Raw genomic sequence first — 10442 nt, 5'->3', positions numbered from 1 at the left:
AATGAATTTTATTTTACATTTCTTCTTGTCATTTTATTTCGTTAGTATTAAATTCATGGTAACGAAATAAAATGACAAACATGTATCAAATAAATCTGCTCACCTGCAATTTATAATGGCGCATTGTAGTCACCTTCGTGCACGAAAGTTCGTTCAATCTCAGCTGTTAGTCAGTTATTAGTTAGTCAGTTATGTCAGTTATTTGCTGTTGTATCATCGATTTTCAAAATGCAAATGATCTGTTTACTTTATTTTCAAAGAACAGTTTGTTTTGTTATTGTTTGGTTGGTGTCTTATATGAAACTGCGACATTGCGCAATTTATTGGACAGACTTGTTTAAGATCACACAGCGTAATTTAGGTGGCATTTTATTTCGTATTTTTAAATCATCTTTTTATTTGTGACTATCTGTAAATGTAGTTTCCTGCTCTTAAATGTGAATGCATACTTGATGGTTTTAAATGCTCCTCAAATTAAGTGCTGATTGACGAGCCTATACAGACAGTATTGTGTATGTATGTGACGTCACTGAAGGCCTAAGGTTGAAATGCACGGCCCCCCACTGCTGTCACTTCATGGATGCATTCCATTCACATCAAAATTCACACTTGTTTGGTAATGTGAACGACTACATCAAAACACTTAAAAAATCTGAATCGGGCATCACTCCCTGCAATGTGAATGTAGCTGGGATGACTTTTCATATGTGCATACAGGGCTTGGGTAGGGTTAGGCGCTATCTTGGGACATCTTGGGTGTTTCAGAAAGAGCTCGGAAACAATGATTGACAGAGGATGGGTTCACCATTAAATTCTGCCAATTGTTGAATTTTCAAATACATGAATTCCAGAGCGGCGAACCAGGACTAGGGCAGTGGAAGACTGAATAGCAATAAATAGATGGCAAATTTAAAACAATGTTTTGACAAAAAAAAAAAAAAAACATGTTGAATTTAATGAGATCAAAAACAAGAACTGCATAAGTCTTTCAATGTGCAAATACCATTTGGCTCAGTTATTCCGGACAGAGGAATTCATTTCACAATAATTGGCGGTTGCATATGTTGTTTGCAGTGTCATGGGGCTACATCGAGAGCTGCGTCCAATTTTGCAGCAAGACAGTGGGTGAAACAGTTTAGGTTTTGCAGTGCAGTTGTACACTCATGTTAAATATAGAAGGCATAAGTGTGTGGCGACTCAGGTTGGGGTGGTCCAGTCAAATGGCTACGAATGCTATCACTTATTATTGATATATCATTTCAAACAATTTTAATTTACAAAAAAATCAACCGGTGTAGTTATGGAGCGTGAATAGCATTTGTCCTTTGATAAATTTATTGATTATTTGTCTCTAGAATTCAGTCTAACAGTTGTTAACATAGTTGTAGACAAATTATTTTGTACACTCTTATAGCATATATTGAAAGATAGTTAATGTCAATTTCTCCATACCTCACTGTTTGTCTGGAAGATGAGCCACTCATCAATACAATGATTTGCGAATGTTTTTCAACCTATATTCAACTGAATATCCCACAAAGTTAATGATATTTGATGATAAAACTCATTGTCAGTTTCCTTCTTTTTTTTTTTTCCAGATATTGTCATTTTGAATTTGATGCCTGCAACGTGCTCCAAAATACAACAGAGTCCCCCGAACTGTTGAGCAAATTCAGTTGGAACGCAAACAAGAATGGGGAAAAAATTCCACCTACAAAGCTTCAACCATTAAGCTACATTCACATTATAGTGCATGATGTCCAATTTGGAATTTTTGTGAAATCTGATCTTTTTATGTACTCACTCACACTACAAAAGCAAATTGCCACTCCTAATGTGAACGGAACCCATCCACGATTTAACACGGAAGCACACAAAGCATGTCAAGTACTGTAATGTGCAAAACAAAAAAAGTGTATGGTCCCATGCGTAGGGCCTCATTTTATCTCAGATTGACAGTAGTGAGGTGGGTGGAGGTAAAACTATTTGGGAGATATGAGGCGACTAAAAATGATGTCACATCACTGCCGCGGGTAACAAATGAACCCGTTGCATGGATGGACTTGTACTCTCGCCACAAACGTCCACTTTATCCTTCATGTTCCAGGTGAGATGAAATTAAAGTCAAACATAAAGTCAACTTTTACTCAAAACAAATTTGCAGATTCACTGCCCACACTGTTTTTCGCAAATGTCCAAATGGGATCTGGCCCTGTTTCAGACTAAGCCACGTGATTCAACCATTTGACAGGTTGCCGTATGAAAGATGTTTGTATTTTGCATCCATACCCACCGAAATAATTATTTTGTTCCAAAAGAATACAGTAACTTCATCTACATACCTCCTTGTTCTGGGACTGATTCAATGTGGACGTAGGGTGAAAATTGACTTTCTTCTCCTTATTACTAGAGGGCAGGTTTGTCTCAGGGTTAATATGAAGCAGATTTGCGTACATGCCAGCCACCAGGGCCGCCTTCACCACTGCCCAGTTTTCTGAGTTGATGTTCACACCACGTACATCACTTTCTCCGTGGGCCCTCACAAAGCCTTGAGGAAAAATGGGAATAATGTCAGGAGAATTCATTCCACTTCAATAGATTCAAATATTTCAGGATGCCAATTCAAAGAAATGCATAGAAACAAACACTGGGGGCCTTTGAAGATTTTAGTGTAAATTAGAACGGACCAGTTGCACGAAGCTGTCTCAGCAGCTGTGTCCGCATGCCAAGAATCATGTCCATGGTGGCATTGTACAAAAAGTTCTTTTCGCAGAAGGACCTCTCCAAGCCATCATTGCGAGCCTTCTGCCATGCCTGACAAACCAAAAGCAATGTCATGTCAGGACAGCATATACTTTAGAGGCTTGGCAAAAATTATACATTGTTATGTGCCCATTGATAAAAATGTCCCAACAGCATATGACAAAACATAAATAAATATATTTTATATATTATTTAATATTTTCCGCACTATAAGGCGCTTCGGAGTATTAGGGATACCTTCAATGAATGGCCTATTTTAAAACATTCATTCATCTTCCGAACCGCTTCATCCTCACTAGGGTCACGGGAGGTGCTGGAGCCTATCCCAACCATCTTTGGGCAGTAGGCGGGGGACACCCTGAACCGGTTGCCAGCCAATCGCAGGGCACACAGAGACGAACAACCATGTGCACTCACACTCACACCTAGGGACAATTTAGTGTGTTCAATCAGCCTGCCATGCATGTTTTTGGGACATGGGAGGAAATCGGAGTACCCGGAGAAAACCCACGCAGGCCCGGGGAGAACATGCAAACGCCACACAGGGAGGCCGGAGCTGGAATTGAACGTGGTACCTCTGCACTGTGAAGTCAACGTGCTAACCACTGGACTACCGGGCCGCCCTATTTTAAAACAGTTTTCATATTCAGGGCGTAACACATTATAAAGAGCATAGAAGCTAGAATAGTGGCTGTGGTTGTGTTATGCATCCACTAGATACGGGTACACTGAAGGAAATAAAATACAACTTTATTTATATAGAGTTTTCACAACCGCTGCAGCTGTAACAAAGCATTTTACAGAACATTTAAGAGACAAGAAATCAGAATATTGATCCACATATAAAACGCATCGGATTAAAAGGCACACTGTCGGTGTTTGAGAAAATTGAATGCTTTTAGGTACGCCTTATAGAGTGGAAACTACAGCAAATAAATGAAAAAGCTCCCACACTATGAATAATATTCCATACAAATACCTATTGTACATGAGTCAGTGTTGAATTGGGTGCTCAAAAGACAATTTAAAGTACCTGGAAAATTCTCAGCATGGTCATTTGGTCACTGAAGGTGTTGGAAGAATAATGTTTACAGCACTGAAGAGCAGCTCTCTTCTGAGAGCCCTGGACAGGAAGAACAAAGAGGTCCCGATAACCGAGTGTGCAGGCAATTGTCAAAATGGGGTCGAGACACTTCAACACCACAGCACAGAGCACCATCTTTCCCAGATGGGGCTCAACAGGTAGATCGGCCAGATGGAAGCCAAGAGCAGTCAGGTCTTCATTCTGGTTCATTGCATCTATTGTCTGATGAAAAAGACCAGGTCGAAACAATATAACATGTGTGGGTGTGGGTGTGGTGCATTGTGAAGCAATCATCATTAGTTAACATTCCTGACCTTAAGCATCTGCACAGCACTTTTTACAGCGTGCGCGGTAGGAGGTTGTGGAGCTTTGGACAAGAACTCTGATACTAGAGAGGGAGTCAGCAATTTGGTCTGCAGACACAATTCCTAAAAAACACACACACACACACACACACACACACACACACACACACACACACACGCGCACACACACACAACATGACAGATGAAAAAAAATTGAATGCCTTGCTCAGGAATTTTATCATTTAGGTTCCATCCAGGTCGGAGACAATTGTTTGCTGTTTTTCATCTTCCACTGTAAAATTTGGATTTTAAATGTATGTATATTCATTCACTCATTCATCTCCCGAACCGCTTGATCCTCACTAGGGTCGCGGGGTGGTGCTGGAGCCTGTCAAGGTTTCGGACGAGCCGAAATAAGTTTGGATCCCAAAAGTGCAGACTCCAACAAGGTCTCCGTTACAAAAATGTTTAATACAAAAATTCGCACCGACAAAGTAGAACATAAAGCGCTGGTCCAAACAAGGACCAGGAAGAACAAAACAAAAACGAATAACAAAAAGCGCTTGCAAAAAAAGGCAAGAGAGGAAAACTAGTACCGAGAATACAAACGAAAAACAATGTAACAACTACACGCAAGAAAAAGCCAATTCACAAAACAAAGCCATAAGAACAAGAACAATGTTACCGGGAGTATCCAAAAGCGTGTACACGACGATGTCTATAGCAAAGTGGTCAGAGAGCATGGAAACAGCAAGGCAATAATCAATACTCCGACACAGGTGAACTGAAGCAGAGTCCTTAAATACATGGTCCCATAATGACTGGATTGGCAGCAGGTGGGCACAGAAGACCGCACATGCCACCTGCTGGTCAGACCAGAAACCGAATCGTGACAGAGCCTATCCCAGCTGTCTTCGGGCAATAGGCGGGGGACACCCTGAACCAGTTGCCAGCCAATCGCAGGGCACATAGAGACGAACAACCATTCGTGCTCACACTCACACCGAGGTTCAATTAGCCTGCCATGCATGTTTTTGGAATGTGGGAGGAAACTGGAGTACCCGGAGAAAACCCACGTAAGCCCGGGGAGAAAATGCAAACTCCACACAGGGAGGCCGGAGCTGGAATTGAACCCGGTACCTCTGCACTGTGAAGTCTACGTGCTAACCACCGGACTACCGGGCCGCCCATGTATGTATATGCAATTGCTAATTATAAGTTTATATTATGTTATTTCAGATAAAACATACTCATGTTCTTCCCTTAGAATTACAGTTGAACAATGTAATGATACATATCAGTGGTGTCAAACACATTTTTTTGTCGTGGGCCATTTTGAAGTTACATCTTCCCTTCGAGGGCCATTATGACAGTGAAACCAAATATTGTAAATGTTTAAACATCACATCATATAATTACTTGGACACAACAAACTGATGAATTACTAGTTTTGAAATAAGTCAACTATTTTGTTTGTTGAAGTATTGTTCAAGTGAGTGTAAACAGGGGAACAAAATTATCGCAAAATCCCAACATAATTCATTACAATTTGACATTTCGGTCCAGATTTTAGCAAGGATCAAGAAAGTTGAGGCACATGACTTGCTTTTGCGGGCCACATAAAATGATGTGGTGGGCCAAATCTGGCCCGCAAGCCTTGAGTTTTGCACCTGTTATATACACGATATCATAGAAAGGTACAATATATCGGAATTTCATTTAAATCATGAACTGTGTATTTATTCTTTTCTTTTAAATTTCGATTATTTTTTTCATTTTATGAATATTTTTTCATTTTATGGTGGTTTCTATATAAAATGCATATTTTATAAAGAAATGGGTGAAAAGATCCCAGAATCCCTCTATTTGCTTCAATTAATATTACGGTATTCTGATTCTGACAACAGCAACGTGACGGCTTGAACTTGACCTGAGTTCAATTATGGTGTTTATGGTTCTGTGTATCCAGCATGTTTGGACATGGGCACAATAGTCATATACGGTCGTCACAGCAACAAACCTCACTTTTTGATACCAAAATTGAAAATGGGTTCTACCTGCAGAGGCATCCGTCGCAGCTGTGGAACCTGATACTCTATTGTTGAACCGTAGTTGACTGAAGAGGTGGAAGCAAATCCCTGGTTGGCAGCGCCTCGCTCTGTGGACATACTCGATTTTCAGTTCCTTGTTCCGTATTGTCAGACACTTACTTTTTGTCACTGAGTAAATGGACACAGCTACAGTGGTACCTCTGCTTACAAACGTCTCTTCATATGAAATGTTCAAGTTACGAAACGCCTCAACAGGAAAATATTGCCTCTTGTTACAAAAGAAATTTGAAGATACGAAAGGTAAAAATATAGTATGGGCTGCTACTCGCAACTCCGAGTTTCCTGAACGCAACATACTTATAGCTCCTCTGCCATTGGCTGTTAATATCTTCCTGGCATCCCATTGGCTAAGAGGGACCTCTACCGGATGTGTCTATGTGTTTAGATGGATAAATAAGATATATATGTGTCTATGCAGCATCCTTGTCACCCAGAAAAAGTGTTAACCCGTCGGGTGATCGTTCACGATGCTGATGTTTGCCTTGGACAATTTTGAAGCCAACAAAAGCAAACGTCCTTGGATAGGTTATTTACAAAACGCCAGGCAAAACCACTTGAACATGAATTAAAGAGGGCAAAAAACGATGAGGGCGCAGTTACAAGTTAAATGACCACCAATTTTATTCTTTACTCTCTTCTTTGTTTTTTACATTATGCACAACTCTCATTTATTGGGCAATAATCTAATTGTAACATGTATTCGTTACTTATTTTGATGCATTTTTATGCTTAAGAAAACATAAATGTCAGAATTTTGGAGGGGCTTTGAATGGATTAGGGCATTTACATGGAAAACGCATCTCTGCTTCCAAAATTTTCTAGCCAAGAATTTTTTTCCAGAACCAATTAATTCGTAAGTAGCGGTACCACTGCACACAAGTTTAAGATGACTGGGGCCATCTTTACATGTGAAACATAAACACTAAAACTTGCCGTCTTGAGTTAAATTGCAAACGCACTTTGTGACATTGTTTGAGACATACATTTAAAAAAAATACGTAATTAAGTAGAGGTACCACCGTATTTCAAATGTAGCTCAAACAAAACACAATCTGAGGAGCAGAAAGTTTTGATTCCATGTGCAACGGATCTTTAGTTTAGCACTAGCTTTTTGGATTGATTGTACTTGTAAGAAGTTACTGTGCCTTTGGAATTTTATGTTCCATAAAATTGCAGCATGAAACTAACTTGAGGAGAGACAACATTTGAAAACAACAGAGTTGTGTTAGCTCACCACTGGAACTGCGATTGCTAAAACTAATTCTGAATATGGACATCATTGTTGTTACCTTCCACTTCGTTGAAGAGCACTGGCTTTTGAAATCCAGACTGTCTTTAACATTGACATGCGACTGATGGTATCAAATGATTTCTACAAAAGAAGAAGAGGACATTTGTTGACAGATACTTTTGTCTATTGATAAACTGGAGTTCTTGCCAGGGGCGTCACTAGGTTTCAAGAACATGGGGGGCTTAGCCCCAAGGGGAACACGGCCTCTTTCGGGGGTCCGGGGGCATGCCCCCCCCCCGGCAGAATTTTTTTTCTACATTCTATTAAAAATCCATCAATTCCGTGCACTTTGAGAGCAAAATGAAGAGGCTATGAAGAACTACACACATCACATTAGTATCCTCTTTACTATGATGGGGCTTCCTCCCCTGGACTTTAACTGGACTAGATAATAGAAATTTAAAGAGTTCAAAAGTTCAATCTTGGTTGTTCAAGGGAATTAGAAGGATGCCCGATAACATAACCTATATGACAGTAGGCCGATATTCCTCTCTACCACGATAACATAACCTATATGACAGTAGGCCTATATACCTCTCTACCAAAATGTATTAATATATGCTTTGCCCCCAGAAGACTATGTATTTTGAGATGTCTGCCGTGATTTTGGTGTTATATAAATAAAGTATCATTATTGTGTCAACACAGTACAGTTGAATGTAGTGGGCAATAAAATAATTAACTTACAGCTATCTAGAATAAATATATTGCCTTTCCACTTTCAGGAAAATTGAATGCTTTAATACTGTCCAACAACAAATGGAAGATTGACACATTTATAACCAACAAAAATTATTTTAAAAAATATAACAATGTGCCATTCTTCACAGTTAAAAATTCTTATACAAATAAAATAATACAAAAAGTATTAAATGATTGTACCCAAGTAAAAGTAAAATACTTGTTGAAAAAATGACTTTCGTAAAAGTAGTAAAAGAAGTACTGTAGTCATTCAACTCAAACAAAATAATCAAAAACAAAATACTCAATTAGCGTACTTTTACACTTAGTTACTTTGCATCTCTGCCCATCTCCAAGACTTTCCATTCACTTGGTGGGTGGAAGCATCAAAGAAAGCCCTTCTGTTTTTAAGAGTGTCAAATCGGTCAATCAGTCTGTTGTGACTGATATGCTCAAGTGTGTTCTTTTCAATGGACATGACTGCAAGACTTTGAAGTCTTTTGTGACCCATTGTTTGACGCAGCCATGAGTGAAGCCGACGCAGTGCACTAAAGGACCTTTCACATGAGCAGCTACTTACAGGAACTGTTACAGTGCAGTTTCTGCTGTTACTGGAGATATTTTAGCGGACTATAGTCACTAGTTTTACCAGCATGGATGAATTGAATACTTAATTTACCTTTCTAAAAAACTGTCGAATATCCATTGTGTGGACTCAACCTGACTTTCGGCAATGAACTGTTAGTTGTTGCGTTAGCATTTGATGCGGCGATGGTGACAGTTTGTCACCTGTTGCGTGAAGAAAACCTGGGAGATTTAATATTACAGTAATGGCAGGTAATCGAAATATAGTTGAAAATGGCCACATTACATTGAATTCGATGCAATATATTAGCAAAAGTAAAGAAAAATAAATAATACTTTTTTTTTTTAAATAATGCAATGAATTTATCCCGGTGCCTTAGAAGAGTTGCATCAGCACTCTGAGCAGCTGGGTCAGACAAACGTGTGCACCTTGTTAAATTGCAGATGTTTTGGGTTTTTTTGTTTTTTGTTTGTTTTTCAGAACATCACTCATCATTGTTATGCTTGTGTATGTGCATGCCTCCCAACATTTCATATTTTAGCCAGTGTCTTTGCTCAATGCATGGAGAGGACAAACACCTGAAAAAAGCAGGTGCGGGGAAAACACTTTTGTATTTTTTAGCAGTCAATTTTTGCGGCTGTGACACTTCAACGAGTATCCCTGCTGACACAAAACATTGCTGCTCACAGAAAAACAGTCAGTCCTGCCAAATTAGCAAACCCTACAAACCACTTTGTTTAAAGTGCTTTTCCGTAAAAAAAACAGACAACATGAGCAGAATTTTTTGGCTTTCTGTCCGATAGAAGGCAATCAAAGAGACTTCAGTCACAGTGACCACTGACAACAGCCCGGTGCCCATTTGAATGTTAAAAAAAAAAGCAGTGGTTTATCATCTTACTTAAAAAAATCTCGCAAGTATTTGCACTCACAATCAGTAAATATCACTGCTCATATCTCAAATATATCCCACTCATTAGGTTCAAGTAACAATTGCAAGAAACTAAAGATTGTAGGTAGGAAATTATAAAGAGTAACTCTGATAGCAAATGTTAAATAATTCAGTAAATCTTATCAATGAAATGGTTTCCAACATGTAGCAAATAGGCAGTTTCAACTTAATTATACGTAACTCTTAACCCAATACATCTAAGTACTGGTTACTGAATGTGTTTCAATCATTGTGAGACAACATATTCAATTTTCCAATGCAATAGTTTATTCACAATGTCCATGCATGGCAGACGTAAACATGGCATTTAAAAAAATAAAACAAATCACCAACATGGAGGCCGGGTATCTGGTAAACACAATTATCTTGTAAAGGCGACATAACTCTTGTTTGAAGAAATATCTTTAAAAAAAAAAAAAAAAAAACAAAAAACTAAATTTCCTAAAAATGAAATTTCGTATTTTTCCCTTTTCTCATTGTGTGATTGCTCCCCCCTCCCCACCGTTTGTTCATTTATTTAATGTTTGAGAATTGCTTTAACTCTTCGTACCTTATGGTTTAGATGACACAAAATGAATTTCAGCAGGACTTATATCAAATAAAAATATACACAGATAGATATAAAACTAATATATACCTGTGTGTGTGTGTGTGTGTATATATATATATATA

The 10442-nt window shown here is 38.8% G+C and overlaps 2 protein-coding genes across 2 annotated transcripts in view; both read right to left on the bottom strand.

The window, feature by feature from the left end:
• Positions 1-2301: 2301 nt before the first annotated feature.
• Positions 2302-6320, bottom strand: LOC109507688 (YTH domain-containing protein 2-like). Its single transcript, XM_019857285.1, has 5 exons — positions 6210-6320; positions 4162-4275; positions 3797-4069; positions 2688-2814; positions 2302-2548 (listed from the first exon to the last, which is right to left on the bottom strand). Exons 1-5 carry the CDS (start codon positions 6318-6320, stop codon positions 2331-2333), a joined length of 843 nt encoding a protein of 280 aa, XP_019712844.1. The 3' UTR covers positions 2302-2330.
• Positions 6321-9375: 3055 nt separating this feature from the next.
• Positions 9376-10442, bottom strand: part of LOC109507686 (CD276 antigen-like) — a 12225-nt gene continuing 11158 nt past the window's right edge. The window contains exon 3 of the mRNA XM_019857284.1: positions 9376-9399. Within this exon, the coding sequence (XP_019712843.1) occupies positions 9376-9399 (24 nt within the window). The remainder of the gene's footprint in view (positions 9400-10442) is intronic.

The sequence above is a fragment of the Hippocampus comes genome, unplaced genomic scaffold, assembly GCF_001891065.2.
Source record: "Hippocampus comes isolate QL1 unplaced genomic scaffold, H_comes_QL1_v1.1 scaffold73, whole genome shotgun sequence".
Classification (NCBI taxonomy): domain Eukaryota; kingdom Metazoa; phylum Chordata; class Actinopteri; order Syngnathiformes; family Syngnathidae; genus Hippocampus; species Hippocampus comes.
This window is presented reverse-complemented; position numbering and strand designations above follow the sequence as displayed.

Bases quoted from the DNA above. Each gene is read 5' to 3' on its own strand.
- LOC109507688 (XM_019857285.1), bottom strand. From the start codon at position 6,320: ATGTCCACAGAGCGAGGCGCTGCCAACCAGGGATTTGCTTCCACCTCT. The intron at 4,276-6,209 runs GTAGAACCCATT...TGTGTTTTTTAG, and splicing joins TGCGACGGATGCCTCTGCAG to GAATTGTGTCTGCAGACCAA. The intron at 2,549-2,687 runs GTCCGTTCTAAT...TTTTTCCTCAAG, and splicing joins GAGACAGCTTCGTGCAACTG to GCTTTGTGAGGGCCCACGGA.